This window comes from Mobula hypostoma, chromosome 8, assembly GCF_963921235.1.
Source record: "Mobula hypostoma chromosome 8, sMobHyp1.1, whole genome shotgun sequence".
NCBI lineage: Eukaryota > Metazoa > Chordata > Chondrichthyes > Myliobatiformes > Myliobatidae > Mobula > Mobula hypostoma.
In genome coordinates, this window is record NC_086104.1 from 125,004,731 (window position 1) to 125,020,999 (window position 16,269).

Genomic DNA, 16,269 nt, shown 5'->3' on the forward strand with positions numbered 1-16,269 from the left:
ACTGATAAATAATTATTTATTCGTTTCTGTATTGTTACCTGTAATTTGGGCACTGAAACAGCCACAACATTCCCAGATTAACTATATTTTCATCCATTTGCAAAAATAGCTGACATATCATAATACTTTCCTTAATTTATAGTAGTCATAGTCATAATCATATCTTATTGATCTTGGGGGAAATTGATTTTCGTTACAGTTGCACCATAAATAATAAATAGTATTAAAACCAGAAATAGTTAAATAGTAATATGTAAATTATGCCAGGAAATAAGTCCAGGACCAGCCTATTGGCTCAGGGTGTCTGACCCTCCAAGGGAGGAGTTGTAAAGTTTGATGGCCACAGGCAGGAATGACTTCCTATGACGCTCTGTGTTGCATCTCGGTGGAATGAGTCTCTGGCTGAATGTACTCCTCTGCCCAACCCAGTACATTATGTAGTGGATGGGAGACATTGTCCAAGATGGCATGCAACTTGGACAGCATCCTCTTTTCAGACACCACCGTGAGAGAGTCCAGTTCCATCCCCACAACATCACTGGCCTTACGAATGAGTTTGTTGATTCTGTTGGTGTCCGCTACCCTCAGCCTGCTGCCCCAGCACACAACAGCAAACATGATCGCACTGGCCACCACGGTACTGATGAACCAACAGACTTTCAGGAATAACAGAATCCCTGGACTTTATCAAATCGTATAAACTAAAACCAACTTCTTCATCTGCTCAAGGAGAGACTGCCATTTCAGAGCCCCGCCCCTGTCGTCAGCACGTCCCCTACCCGGACAACGCGCATGCGCCGAGAATAATCCCACCCATCCCGTCGTTCTGGCGGGAAAACGAAGATGATGTGAAGTTCCGGACGGTTTTGGCGCTTTTTACCACAGAGTTTCAGCGCCGCACGCGCAGCGCGGTATGCCGTCGTCTGATTGGCCCAGCCCGGCTCACGTGAGTAACGTCTATAAATAGCAGCCTGCAGGCGAGCAGCGGGTTACGGCAGGAAGTGGTGGGAATGTGTGGTTGTGTGGGGTTTCTGAGACTGAAATGGTGAAGGACCGAATTCTCTCAGGATACAAGGGACTAGACGCGTGATCGAGAGTATTAGTGAGGAGCCAGTGCACCCTCGTCAGAAAGAAACTCTTGTGGGAGAAACGATCTGCAGCGCAATACCGAGAAAACATCACTCTGGTCACAGGAGATTATTGAGCTGTCTGCCGTCTCGGCAGAGTGGGAAGTAACAGGATCAGGGAAAGAGGTTTGGGCAGCAGAGTTGCCCAGAAGGAAAAAGGGGCGAGAAGGATCAGGGGAATTGGGGTGTGTGAGTTCAGGAAAGAAGGCTGAGCTGTTGCTTTAGGTGAAGAAGTCATGTCTGGGAGCTGGGAATCGGAGGTGAGTTCCCTGGGACCTTGGACACAGATGATGGATAGATGTACTCTTGATGGCCTTGAAAGGGGAAAGATGCTGTTGCTCCATCTCAGACCAGATTAGTGCCTGCTTGTGGAGAGGCCCCAGCCACATTAATTACTGTCAGTGGGGAGTTGATGAGTTAAACCGGATGTTGATTCTCACCATGGACATTAATTTTGGTTGTATGGACATTCAAACTATCTACCTCATGCTTCCAGTTCTGTATCCCTATGCTGTTTTGTTTCTCCTCAGATGTGAGACAACATTTACTCAATTTCTGTTTCCACAGAGCATGCCTGTCATTTGATTATCTTCACCATTTTGTTCTTTTTTTGATGTGTTTTATCGCAACTTCGTAGGTTTTCTTAAAAGAATCAAATGAGTTCTTAACTCCTAGACATGAACTGTGTGAAGTGAAAGTAGAGATTGTGTTATGTCTCCTGTTTTGTTGTTCAGATGTCACTGGATGACAACAGCATTATTGAAATATTGAAATAACTATGCCAACAATATAGTCTCTTTCCTTCATCCAGAAATAGTGCAATGGTTTTCAAGATGTAGTCAATCAGCATCTCAAGCTTTCCCAATCATTCCACAATATCATAGCTCATGTATGTGCTGAAGAGCATTATTTAACTCATTTTGTGATATGTAGTAGATTCATTCCTCTGATATCCTGACATACTTTCATTTCATCTGGAATGTAATCAGTGGTTGATCTCACTCAGCTCTTGGGTGTGAACTCCAAGTATTTGCCAACCTCTAAATAAAATTTCTCCTTGCGTCCAGCCAGTGGGGCTGCCCTTTCATTTGAGCTTGTGATTGCTTGATCCTGTTTCCTATATTGCAGGGATTATCCTTGCACACAAAATAAATATGTGGAATGTTGTCTAATCTGTTTTGTAACTGTGATAAAAGAAAATAGATATTCTACTCTGATAAATACTCTGGTATTTCAGGAAACATGTCTTATCTTTCCAGGATGCAAACAAGTTTAACGACATTGTTCGTTACTTTTCCAAAGAAGAGTGGGCAGAGCTGAGTGACTGGGAGAAACTCCGCTACAAGAATGTGAAGCGGAACTATGAAGCCATGCTCGCCATTGGTTTGTAGAAACCATTACTTTCCTGAATATTCTGTTTGGCATTTTCAGTTGACTCCTGTTGGTACATGATTTTCCCACATGCCTTCGCAGTAGATAATGAGTTTGAAGGCTGTGTTCGTTTGAGTGTTCTATTTCCTCTGCTGATACACTTTCAGAATCTGTATAAATACATTTAATAGCCCTGTTCTGTGATAATATTGATTCAAACACAAGAAAATCTGCTGATACTGGAAACCCAAGACAACACACGAAATGTTTGAGATTCACAGTAGGTCAGGCAGTATCTATGAGAAGAAATAAACAGAACTCATGAAGGGTCTCAGCCTACAACATCAACTGTTTATTCCTCTGCACTAACTGGAATGCACAAGTCAAAAGAGATTGATTGTGTGAAAGTCTTAAGACCAGAAGACATGAGAGCAGAATATGGCTATTTCACCAACCAAGTCTGCTCTGTCATTGCATCGTGGCTGATTCATTATACCTCTCAACCCCACTCTTTTGACTTTTATCAGTAACCTGTGGCACCCTTAAGAAACTGTCAACCTATGGTTTATACGCAATGACATGTCCTTCTGACATGCAAATAATGAATGAAGCAAGCACTCTCCACAGTTAAAATCAACAGGATAAATGGAAGTTATTACATATTCTTGCATAATGATCTTCCTTCTCTTCTGCCAAGCTGCCCCTAGTTGAAATCTTTGTTCTCTCCATGCTTGAAGCAAGGTCACTGCAATCTCAGTCAAGAAGCAAGAGCTTAAGCAATCCAATTAGCACTTGCCTGTTAACACACTGAATACCTAAGCTTTGACCTATACAACACAATATGTACAAAGGAATTGGCTAACACAGAAAAAAATCTGAATGAAGGTGGGCTGTTAACTTGCCTTTCTGCTGACCAACACTCCAGCAATAAATGCCTGCTAAGTTTAAAGTCTTTTTCTGTCACCATACCCTACCTAGCGGTTTATCTTTTTGCAGGCGTTCACAGTAGAGTGACGAAATACAATAGAATCAATGAAAAACTACACAGACTGACAAACAACCAATATAAAAATAATGAGCAACTGCAAATACAATAATAATAATCATGGTCAGAAATAAGTAATAAATGATATCGTGCACATGAGTTATTCAGCCCTTAAAAGTGTGTCCATAGTGTGATCAGTGCAGTGATGAGGTGAGTGAAGTCATCTATACTGGTTCAGGAGCCTGATGGTTGAAGGGTAAGACCTGTTCCTGAATTAGGTGCTGTTGGACATTAGGCTCCTTCACCTCCCGATGGCAGCAGAGGGAAGAGAGCATTGCCTGGATGGTGGGTATCCTTGATGCTTAATGCTTTTTTGTGGCATCACTCAATTGCTGGGAGGACTTTTCCTTTGATGGACTGTGGTGAATTCAGTTCTTGGGCATTGGTATTTTCATACCAGGCCATACATCAGGTTTTCTGAAACTGGTAGATAAATAATTAATTATTTTTCTGAAGTATAGTGCTAATTTATTCACAACATCAGGCAAAACATTGTCAATGTTTTCTCCCAAATTAACAACATGACATTAAGTTTTGGCATTGTGTGAGGAACAGAAGATACTTTAAAGTTATCTGTCAAATTCTAACAGCAGTGCTGATGTGGCTGCCCATGATCTGTGACTGTTCAAGACATTGGAAGACCATGTGGGAAGTCTATTCAGCAAATTAAATGAAATACTGGATTTACAAAGAACCTCGTAAAAATAGTAAGTGCTCTAAATGTGACGAGCATTCCCAAAACACACAGAACCAGAATATGGGAATATAATATTCCCTACTCGACAGATCACTCAGAAACAACAAATATGAAAGTGAGCAATGGAGCACTGTGAAAGTACCTCAGATGAGGGCGTGTTCTCCATGGTGCTTGATACGTACTGCTTTCACCAAACTGAACATGCACTGTCTCTACAAGCTATACAACATTAGAAATGCGCTGGGATGTTTATGGCAAGATTTTCCAGCAAAATATTTCAAACCTGTGACTACTGCACTAAAAATGACCGGGTTATCTTGTGGATTGGGGCCCCACTGTCTCCAAGTTTGGTTGCTATTTCACACAAAAGGCAATTCAAAAGCACATTAAATGCCTACTCTGCTGGTGATGGTCTCATTTTTTCATACTAAATAAATGTCTGTTAAAGCACGAGATAAGTTTAAAATTAAACAGTGACACAAACATACAAACACACATGAATTCGGAAATGAATGTGAAAAAGAATCAAATTCCTGCCCAATAACTTGCTCCAAAGTAATGTGTGATCACTCTAAGATTTCTTTGTCACTAGAGGAAATGAGCACACCAAACTGCCTTGAGATTACTCCAAGATTCCTTGTGCAGTTTTGCTTGTTTTCGTTTCCTTGTGAGAGTTTCCTAATCAATAGCGCAATAATATTCCCTTTAATCCCTGGCCATACACTCCTTTCTGGATAATAAAGAAACCTCTGATGTTTCTTTTCAAGTCTTAAAATGAACCCTTCGTTGTATTTGATTGTGACTTTTTGAATTAAACATGACCCCTCTTAACCCTCCTAGCTATCTTGTGCTTGTAAATTTAGTGAAAGGAAATACTGGCATTATCATCAAGAGATGATGAACACATTTTACTTTTCACAGGACTGAATGTACCAAAGCCAGAATTCATGGGACGGCGAAGCAGAGGGTGTCAGCCCCATTTATATGAATCAAGTGGTTCAGATGAGGAGCGGATGCCTAATCTTTCCAAAAAGTCACAAAGTAATTTGTATTATTATTTGTTGAAATATTTGATGCAGTTGTTACCAAAACTTCGTCTGCAAAGTTTGGCCTTGAGCCTGTTGAATATATTGTCAAAGAGAATCAATACTAAAGTTCAGAGAGAAGGTAAAGTTTTGCAGTTTCCCATTGCATTGCTGATATGGAGTGAGTTTACTTTTACTTTTCTGATACAGTATCTTGCTTTTAATTTAAGCTTTAAATAAATGTCAAAAGTTCAGCTTATTATCTTATGGACAAGTACATGCCTGAAGACAACAAAGTAAAATATACTTACAGAAGTATCGCAGGCACATAGTATCATATCAGCAGCATTCTCAGGAAAAACATAAAATAAGAAAAACTTTTACATTACAGAACAGAATCAGAACAAAACACAATGTTTATTTTAGTGCAAAGTGATCTAAAGGTTTCTAAACTGTAGTGACTTGAGTATATACTGGATTTTTCAGAACTGCCAAGCATTTGGGATAAAATTTCCTATCTTAACCTGAACTGATGATTCACTTTTTATTTGCAAGGAATGAGAACCTTTATACCTCCTTTTAAACATCAATATAGCCAGGGAGCTAAGAGGACTGTTGGCAAGGTAGGAAAAGGAAATACTCACTGAATAAATTAATATCTTAATATTCAATAATAATAGCATGGTCACCTAGATCAGTATTTCTATTTCTAAAGAAGAAAATGTTTGAACTCTTTGGGTTTTCACAATCACTGCTGTTGAATTGATGTGCTAAAGTTAGCAACAATCTTTTGGTGTTCAGGAGAGGACAATTGTTACACAAAATTTGTTAGGCACACCATCTGCCATTTCAAATTACTTTTGATGTTATTGTGAAATGTTAATTTGCAACTTCTCTGAGGATTGGGTGTAATATGAAGGACGATCGGAGACAAGTATTAAGAAGATATGTCAAATCTCCTCTATTCCCCTGATTCACAATCAGATGGGTTTCCTTCATTTGTTCTTGTTTTGTGGGCAGGGCTGTTGTTAATTTTCAAACAACTTACTTAAATATTGTATTCAATTTTTCTCATCTGCTGATGTGATTAATTATTATTTCACAGCATGGTATGAAAGATGTGGCCTTACAGAAATTACCAACATGGGGTAGTTACTACTTTTATTTGTTGATTGGTTTGGGAGTTCAACTGAAAAACAAAGAAAGAACGAGTAGGAATAAAAAAACAAAATCTTGCTACGTTATTCTGAAGCACTGTTTGAGCATCACACTTTGCACCAAATTGACACATTACAGGTCACACCCCATTCAGACAAAGACAAACGTGAAGATTTGAGTGAAGTCACTGAGGAACATGGCTCAATGAAGGAAGATCCCATTTTCGTGAAACAAATCAAAAGAGCAGCAGGTAATTTTGGTTTCTGCAGGTGAAGCTCAAAGTAGAGACCAAACATTGACTTTCATTTATTAATATAAATGATGGATGTAAGATGAATATGATTTAACTTCCATCATAGCTATTTTAGTTGGATTTATGAATATATTGCATTCTATATATCTCTGTACTTACTGTCCAAACTGACTTGAAGCAATAATGGAACATAATGTAGGGTTCATCTACCATGTATATATGGGTAGAAATTAAAATTAAAATGCAATCACTCTGGGATTGTACTACAGATTCCACAACAGCCTCAGGGTCATTGAGGAATGGATATTCGATTAGATTAGATTCGATTCAACTTTATTGTCATTGCGCTGAGTACAGATACAAAGCCAATGGAATGCAGTTAGCATCTAACCAGAAATGCAAATCGTGTTATTTACAAACTAACTGCGAATAAAAAGTAAGTGCGACTGCACACAAATATGAAAGTACTGAGACAGTACAATATGGGTGTAATTCTGCTTAATGCTGTGATGTGAGATTCAGCAGGGTCACAGCCTCAGGGAAGAAGCTCTTCCTCTGCCTGCTGGTGCGGGAACGGAGACTCCTGTACTGCCTACCGGATGGGAGGTGAGTAAAAAGTCCATGGTTAGGGTGAGATGCATCCTCGATAATGCTTTTCACCCTGCCCAGGGAGCATTCATGGTAGATGTTCTCAATGGTGGGCAATTAGGGAGATTGGGGAAAGCTGTAAAAGCAACAGGGTATCAGCCACAGCTATATTCCCATTCCTCAATATAGACTAAGCTCCTTGGCACAGGAGGTTTTGATGGGACAGAATTTGTTTTGTGTATCCCGGTGGGTTTCATACATCAATGTGTAAATAGTCCAATATGAGGAGGGGCCAGACTGGACCTGGTGCTGGGAAATGAGTCTGTCCAGGCACAACGCATTATAATGGTGGGCATGCATTTAAAGTGTGAGGTGGTAAGTTCAAAGCAGATGTGCAGGGCAGGCTGTTGCACAGAAAGAGCTTGGTGCTTGGAATGTATTGCCATGGGTGGCAGTAGAGGCAAATATGATTCAGGCTTTGAAGAGTTTTCCGAGAAAGACATATCAGTGTGAATTGAATGGATGGATGTGGATGTTGTATAGGCAGATGGGATTTGTTTATATCAGTATTTAACTACTAGTCTAATTAGTTTGGTACAACATTACAGACTAGCCAGTTACAATATTGTCCTGTTCTATGTTGTATTAATTTAATTTGCTTAATATTTGCTCATTTTGTGTTATTCCAGCTGTCTCCACCAAAAATATGTTTGGATCAACAAATGATAAGTCAACCAAAGTGTCTGAGAAAAGACAATATGATTTACGAAAGAAAGAGAAGAAAAATTACATTGAGGAACAAGAGCTTCGTGATGACGACTACCTTTGTAGGTCCAAATTATCAATCTTTTTGTTTAAAGCATGCGTAATATATTGGGAGAATTGTTGTGATAACACAATGGAATGGGAGGCTATAGGAATGATGGAACAATGAGACGTGTAGAATATTTGGGAAAAGAGCGCTGACATGTTGGATCCGAGCGTATGATTTCTCTTTAACTTTAACGGCCAGTAATCGCATGATTGATGTTAAATTTACTTCTGCACATTGCAGTATGGTCAGCATCTTCTTGGTCCAGTTTATATTAATTTGCTGATATTTTTCATGGGTTGTTTTGCCACCTACAGTCGAATCCAGGGCAAGCTGTGAAATATTACAGTCTGCCTTCTATGAAACCGATAACTTCAACTGATCCTTATGATAACCTACAATGAACAAACAAAATATGGCTTGAAATAGTTAGCATTCTTAACCTACTGTCATAACTTTTCATCCTATTTTCAAATGTTAGCAATCTGATCTTAATATGTATATAAATGATTTGACTTCAATGTCATAATTTCTGATGTATTTTTGTCACTAATTATCTCAATGCAGATTCCTATAACTAACTTCATTATATTTCCCCAAGGGATTTCTTACTGTGCAGTTATGAATGAATTCTGTCATATTACACAAGTATCAGAGGTAACCTACAGATCACGAAAAACAAGTAATATTTCTGGATTAATTCCTATGATCTGAACTTCAAAATGAAATGTTTTGCTATTTTACATTTCACAGCTGTTGACTTATTTGCTGACTGTTTCCAGAATTTTCAGCTTTCATTTCAGATTTCCAGACCATGTTGCTATAGATTTTTATCTTTTTGTGACTGGTTGCTGTTGCAGTCTTGATTCTCCATCCAATTGTCCATTTCCCTTCTTCAAAAGAATATTGCAGTTGCTAACAATTTCATTTACCATTTTTAAAGTGAATGTTTCATTTTGTCTCCATCACTCTTATGCTACTTCATTTCCTGAGCCAATTTTACCAAAAAGAAATGTAAACACTAATTCATCATGTTTTTATTTGTGAAAGTACCCCTCTGCTAGAAAGTATGCAACCACTTTACTCCATTGGATTGTTGATCAAATTTTGTATCTTTTCTCATGCAGTGGCCCAGTTATAAATGCTTCATTAGTTCAAATTATAGAACTTTTCTTTAACCTTTTTAAAGCAGTTTTATTAGAGTTGATCCTATCTGCCATGACATTGTTAGCTTTAAACATTTTCTTTGCATTTTCCCTGACATCATTACAGTATTGTGTTTGATCATCGTGAGTTTCTCTTCAAGTTTATAAATGAACACCTAGTTGTATTTGATTGGTCTTTTGAATGAAACAGTTCAATCTTAACGCAAGATATTCATGTTAACCTACGGCTGACCTAATGAAGTGACTTTTTACATATCTCCATTGTTATTCTGACTTACTAGGAATGTCTCCACATATAGGTCATAGCAATGGAAAATACTTTTTTTTTCAGCAATGCACACACAAAATGCTGGAGAAATTCAGCAGGGCAGGCACCACCCATGGAAAAGAGGTGATCAAGTCTGACGAAGTGTCGGCCCAAAATATCATCTGTTTTCTCTTTTTCATAGAAGCTGCCTAGCCTGCTTAGTTCCTCCAGCACGTTGAGTATGTTGCTTGGAGTCCAGCATCTGTAGATTTTCTCATATTTTGAGCAATTATTTTTCCAGATGCTTTGCACAGCAGCCAGTTCATGATGGTATTATATTCAAAGACATGCAGTAGAATTATATCCATCGTGGATCATTTAGCCTTTCTCAGCACTAGCTCCCACCAGCTATAGGAACAGCAACATCTTGATCAGTTCTTAACTTTGTATTTTAGTTTGTGAAGCCTGCGAGACGTTTTTTATTGAAGAATGCCCTGTGCATGGTCCACCCATCTTTATGAAGGACACTGTTGTGGATTTCAATCAACCAGACAGAGCACGTTTAACTCTTCCTGAGGGTCTCTACATAGCCCCATCAAAAATTCAGAAAGCTGGTCTGGGTGTCTGGAATGAAGGGAAGCTTATTCCCAGGGGTGTTCATTTTGGACCATATGAAGGGGAGGTTTCTAGTGAAGAAGCAGCTGCTGTCAGTGGATATTCATGGGTGGTAAGTAGCTCTTGCAGTTAATTCCACATCCCATTCTGACATGGCTATCCACGGCCTCCTCTACTGTAAAGATGAAGCCACACTCAGGTTGGAGGAACAACACCTTATGTTCCGTCTGGGTAGCCTCCAACCTGATTGCATGAATATCGACTTCTCTAACTTCCGCTAATGCCCCACCTCCCCCTCGTACCCCATCTGTTACTTATTTTTATACACACATTCTTTCTCTCACTCTCCTTTTTCTCCCTCTGTCCCTCTGAATATACCTCTTGCCCATCCTCTGCGTTCCCCCCCACCCCCATCTTTCTTCCCGGACCTCCTGTCCCATGATCCTCTCGTATCCCTTTTGCCAATCACCTGTCCAGCTCCTGGCTCCATCCCTCCCCGTCCTGTCTTCTCCTATCATTTTGGATCTCTGCCACCCCCTCCCACTTTCAAATCTCTTACTCACTCTTCCTTCAGTTAGTCCTGACAAAGGGTCTCGGCCTGAAACGTCGACTGCACCTCTTCCTAGAGATGCTGCCTGGCCTGCTGCGTTCACCAGCAACTTTGATGTGTGTTGCTTGAATTTACAGAATCTGCAGAATTCCTGTTGTTTACAATGCTCCACGTGTTAGGTTGCACCTGTTGAAGAGAATTTTTGGAGCAAATATGTTCCTACTAGCTCGAGACCAGCTAAACACCACCATAGGGAAAACAGTGAGAGGACAGTATGTTCACAAAATGTTCCCCATAGTTGATAATCCTGTCTTCCATTATTACCACCATCATTATTTGTACACTGCTAAACTTTGTCATTAAATTATATTTCACTGGAATTAGGGAACCAGCTACAGACAAGTATTCTCAGCTGAGAAAAAATACAGAACTTTTGACCCTTAATTTCTCTCTTCTCCCCATGTTCCAGTGATTCTCAATACCATTCACACACTGTCAAGCTTTGTTCTTTCCCACTCTCAGCTGAGTAGATACTCCGTCACGTTCCTGCTCTGTTACCCTTCCTTTTATTCTGATTTCTACACTCCTGGATTGAGAGTACATTAAATGTTTGTGGCCAACACAAATGATCAGAACTTTGTTGTAGCTAAAGAAACTTTAACTACCATGCAAAACGTTTCAAAGTTGTACTGAATTCCGAGTATATATTCCAGTAGCTCATTTTCCACATGATTTGAGTTCCAGGAATATTGTTGGAGTGCTGTGCTTTTAAAGCATAAGCTCATTAAACAGATTAATGGATAATTAATTGAATTGATAGTATGGGAAAATGTGGAAACTTCATGCTTATGTTCTTCATTAATCAGGGAGTTGTACCAAAATATTTTTCCATAGATCAGCAAGGCAAACAATAACCTTGAGTACATAGATGCCCAGGATGAAGCGAAATCAAACTGGATGAGGTAAGGAAAGATTTATACAATTACAAGACAATGATGGATAACTGATTTTGAATATTCCAGAAGAATCAACACTTTCTCTGACAGTTGTTCTCTAGCTAAACGAACTTTTCTCCTCAGACCAGGCCAAGGCCCACAAATCCTTCCTCAAGCCTTGTGATCCTGTGCTGCCAACTGATGCTGTAGTAATGTCAAATGCATTGGTGCTGGTTCAAAGCACCCAGGCTGAGGTCGTCAATTTCATCAAGTTTTCCTCTAACTTTCCTGCCCTTACATCCACTTGGTCCATTTCTGACAGCTCCATCCCGTTTCTTGATCCCTCTGCCTCCATCTGTGGAGCCAAACTGTCGACTGCCATCTTTATCAACCTACTGATTCCAATGGTTTTCTTGACTATACCTCCTCCCACCTCATCTTCTGTTTAAAAAAGATGATTCCCCTTTCCCAGTTCTTTCACCTCTGCCACATCTGTTCCCAGGATGAAGCTTTCCTTTCCAGGATATCAGAGATGTACTCTTTCTTCAAAAACTGGGTTTTCTCTTCCTCCACTGTTGATGCTGCCCTCACCCGCATCTCCTCCATTTCCTGAACACTTTCACTCATCCTATCTTCCCACTGCTTTAACAGTGACATAGTTCCTCTTCTCCTTACCTACCACCCCATGAGCCGATGCATCTAACACATCGTTCTTTGAAACTTCTGCCATCTCCAAAGGGATTCAATCTATCAAAGTCCCTCCTAGCACTTACCCCTGCAAGCTGGCCAAATCACTATACCTGCCCATTCACCTTCTTTCTCGCCATGGACTCCTCTTGTACCACTAGGTAGTCTCTAACATGATGCTATCAATATCTGTTTCTTATGGTTAAGTGAAATCCTCTCCCTTCCTTCTTCTATTTCCTACCCTGGCCTCTTACCTCGTCTCTCTGTCACCTCTCCAATCTGGTTCCTTCCTTTCCAGCCCTTTATCTTTCATGCCCACCAAGTGTCACCTATCACTTTCTATCTATCCTCCTTTAGATCCCCCACCTTTTTATTCTCTTCCCTTTCCCTTTCCTTTTCTGTCTATAAGAAGGATCTTGGTCTGAAATAGTGACTATTTATTCATTTCCATTGATGTTGCCCGGCCTGCTGATTCCCCAACATTTTGTGCATGTTTCTCTGGATTCCTCGCATCTGCAGAGTTTCATGTGTTGAAAATAATCAGCCTGCCATGTTTCGATCTGACTGGGATACTGAAACCACAGTTTAAACTCAGGCATAGATTCTGAGATCTGTTGGAGTCACAGCAAGTCTAAGGAAAGTATTAACCCACTTCACATCACACTTCCTCACTCCTGTTGGTTTTTACCCTCCTGTTAATATCACAGTCAGAATATTCTGCATCTAAGTTGTGTGAGATTGCTTTATCTAGACATCAGATTTGAAGTTGAATCATAAATGTGTGCTATTTGAAGTGTGCTGTTGGGAAGATGTTTTGTAACTTGTCCCCAGAGGAACATTGTTTTATTTTGGTTAGATTGATGTATGCTTGAATGAAAATTCAACTGGAACTTGACATAAAAATCAAAAACAAACTGTAGATGCTTGAAACATAAAATAAAAAGAGGAGGTTCTGGGAACATTGAGGAGGCCAGTCCACATTTCTGGTAGGAAATTTGTTAAAGTTTCAGATGAAAGACTGCTTGACCAATTTCTGACAAAGAGTCTTCCATATTTCATTTTTGAATTTGTGCCAGAACTGGAGATTTCTTTCATTCATTCGGCTTTGCAAATAGACCTCACTTTCTGTGTTTACTTCACAGTTTTACGTTGTTCACTTCATATTTACTTCTTGTGTTCCAGGTTTGTGAACTGTGCCAGAAAGGAGGAGGAACAGAACCTGGTTGCCTTCCAGCACTGTGAAAACATTTACTACAGGACGTGTAAGCCAGTTCCTGCTCACTGTGAGTTACTGGTCTGGTACGGTGATGATTATGCCAAGGAGCTGGGAATCACTTGGACCTCCATGTGGATGTCAAATCAGGAAGCAAAATGTGAGCATTCTGATCAGTTTAACAAACTCCAGGAAAACAATATGTTTACTGTAAATTTATTATCGGAATTTCAACTGGAACGTATAACTATCAAAAACAACATAGCAAACTCATGCAGATGAGATATTTGACAAAAGTTAAAGCACACAGAATTGCACTGAATGATATGCGTATATTTTGTAGGTGCATTGATTTATGAAAAAAACACAGTCTGTGAGCATATTGACAGATGTATTCAGTTCCTTTGCCCTGCTGTGGACCGCAGCAATTCCCAGCTTGTGATTTTCTCTGACATGTATATTTTGCTTCTCTGTTACCCATTTTAACCTACAGAGGCGAGAGGAATTGTTAAAGATTAATACATGAAGGAGATCAGAGATAGAATCCATCAGGCTTTATTATTTATGGAAATCCTGCAGAGTTTCATAATTTTGTCCCCTCAAACCCCTCCCCACGACCCACAGTCTAAGAATTAATGTCTCAGGGCATCTCAGTAATGATGAAGCAATTACAGATCTCACGTTGAAATTGATTCTTGTATATTTTTCTGAATGTGATATTTTCTGGTTTTTTTCTCTCCAGTATCACATCAAGTGACCCAGAGTGACTGTTATCCTTGCCCTCCCTGCAACATTGCATTTACCACAACAGATTTCCTTAAACGGCATTTGAGACGACACGCTGCAGCGTCCAGACCAACATCAACTGGAGAACCATCGTCCTCCAATGTAAACCAAGATGGTCAGAGTCCAATGTCGAAACGTAGGCAGGATCCATTCACACTATCCGATAGAAAGAGGACATTTGCCAAGTCAGATTACCCTCAAGTTGGCAAAAAGGAGAGACAGCATGAATGTCCGGACTGTGGGAAGAGTTTCACACAGGCAGGGAGCCTCCACCAACACCAGCGGACCCACACCGGAGAGAGGCCGTATAAATGTTCCGAATGTGGGAAGAGTTTCACAGTGTCAGGCCATCTCCACCAACACCAGCGGACCCACACCGGAGAGAGGCCGTATAAATGTTCCGAATGTGGGAAGAGTTTCACACAGGCAGGGCACCTCCATCAACACCAGCGGACCCACACCGGAGAGAGGCCGTATAAATGTTCCGAATGTGGGAAGGGTTTCACACAGGCAGGGCACCTCCACCTACACCAGCGGACCCACACCGGAGAGAGGCCGTATAAATGTTCCGAATGTGGGAAGAGTTTCACACGGGCAGGAAACCTCCATCAACACCAGCTGACCCACACCGGAGAGAGATCGTATAAATGTTCCGAATGTGGGAAGAGTTTCACACGGGCAGGAAACTTCCATCAACACCAGCTGACCCACACCGGAGAGAGGCCGTATAAATGTTCCGAATGTGGGAAGCGTTTCACACAGGCAGGAAACCTCCACCGACACCAGCGGACCCACACCGGAGAGAGGCCGTATAAATGTTCCGAATGTGGGAAGAGTTTCACGGTGCCAGGGGACCTCCACCGACACCAGCGGACCCACACCGGAGAGAGGCCGTATAAATGTTCCGAATGTGGGAAGAATTTCACACGGGCAGGAAACCTCCACCGTCACCAGCGGACCCACACCGGAGAGAGGCCGTATAAATGTTCCGAATGTGGGATGGGTTTCACAGAATCAGGGAGCCTCCAGCAACACCAGCGGACCCACACCGGAGAGAGGCCGTATAAATGTTCCGAATGTGGGAAGAGCTTTGCTCATCTTCACCAGCAGAAATCTCACACTTGTGTTGAAACTTGTCACACGTGTGGGAATGTCTTCAGGGATTCATCAGCTTTCACAATTCGTGTGAGAAGTTGTATCGAACAATAACGAACACAACGGTAATTAATTCCGTATTTATTAAAGTTCAGTGAATCTTTCTAAATGACCGTGAATAGTTTTTTTTCTCAAATTGTATTTTTTTACTTATACGTCCCGTATTTTACTCTTTTTGTTGATGTATTTATGTGAAGTTTTGGGCCCCGTCGTTTTCCACAACCTGCGTGAGTTGGAATTTGAGGGGCGATATCACTGGTGCATGTTCCACCCACTCTGTCAAGGCAGCATCTTCCGACTGGGAAAAGCACTGCCCCACTGTGAATTTAATGTATTTAACAGATGTTTCAGGGATGAAACAAGTTTAATTCGTATCGTTGTGCACTGTACGTTTTTAAAATATTGCCGAGTAAAATTCTTGTCCAGCACCCCACGTTTTGCGGGTAATATGTTAATGATAATAAACTAATTGTTCTCTGAATAAACGTGACCGAATTGTTGTTTTAGAGGTGGTTGCGTAAAATCCGATGTCCATTGCGCACCGTATTGCCGGTTGTTCCAAGGGAACTATAAATCTGCTCAGCATACTCCCGGCGTTGGTCACCGGGTAATCCTCTACTACCTCAGCACCAAACCTTTGCCGCTCACTGCACTCCATCCCTGCTGGTTGCAGTCTAACTGCGCATTTGTCATCTAGCATTCACAGTCTTTGTTTTGCCGAAATTCTTCCGACTCCTCTGACTACTACCACAGACTGCGACCGGCTACCACCGAGATCTGTGTCTGGATCGCTTGATCCATATTCTTTGTTCATCCGGCGTGCGTAAAGTTCCACACAGT

The 16,269-nt window shown here is 40.8% G+C and overlaps 1 protein-coding gene across 1 annotated transcript; it reads left to right on the forward strand.

Annotated features, from left to right (window-relative positions):
- Nucleotides 1–1,114: 1,114 nt before the first annotated feature.
- LOC134350904 (histone-lysine N-methyltransferase PRDM9-like) lies at nt 1,115–15,850 on the forward strand. The gene is made up of 10 exons (XM_063056723.1): nt 1,115–1,387; nt 2,387–2,510; nt 5,162–5,281; nt 6,562–6,673; nt 7,193–7,282; nt 7,954–8,091; nt 9,944–10,215; nt 11,548–11,615; nt 13,458–13,648; nt 14,231–15,850. The coding sequence occupies exons 3-10, from the start codon at nt 5,168–5,170 to the stop codon at nt 15,481–15,483; spliced, it is 2,238 nt and encodes a 745-aa protein (XP_062912793.1). The 5' UTR covers nt 1,115–1,387; nt 2,387–2,510; nt 5,162–5,167; the 3' UTR covers nt 15,484–15,850.
- Nucleotides 15,851–16,269: the final 419 nt, after the last annotated feature.

Bases quoted from the DNA above. Each gene is read 5' to 3' on its own strand.
- LOC134350904 (XM_063056723.1), top strand. From the start codon at position 5,168: ATGTACCAAAGCCAGAATTCATGGGACGGCGAAGCAGAGGGTGTCAGC. The intron at 7,283-7,953 runs GTGAGTAAAAAG...GTGTTATTCCAG, and splicing joins TACTGCCTACCGGATGGGAG to CTGTCTCCACCAAAAATATG. The intron at 10,216-11,547 runs GTAAGTAGCTCT...ATTTTTCCATAG, and splicing joins TCAGTGGATATTCATGGGTG to ATCAGCAAGGCAAACAATAA.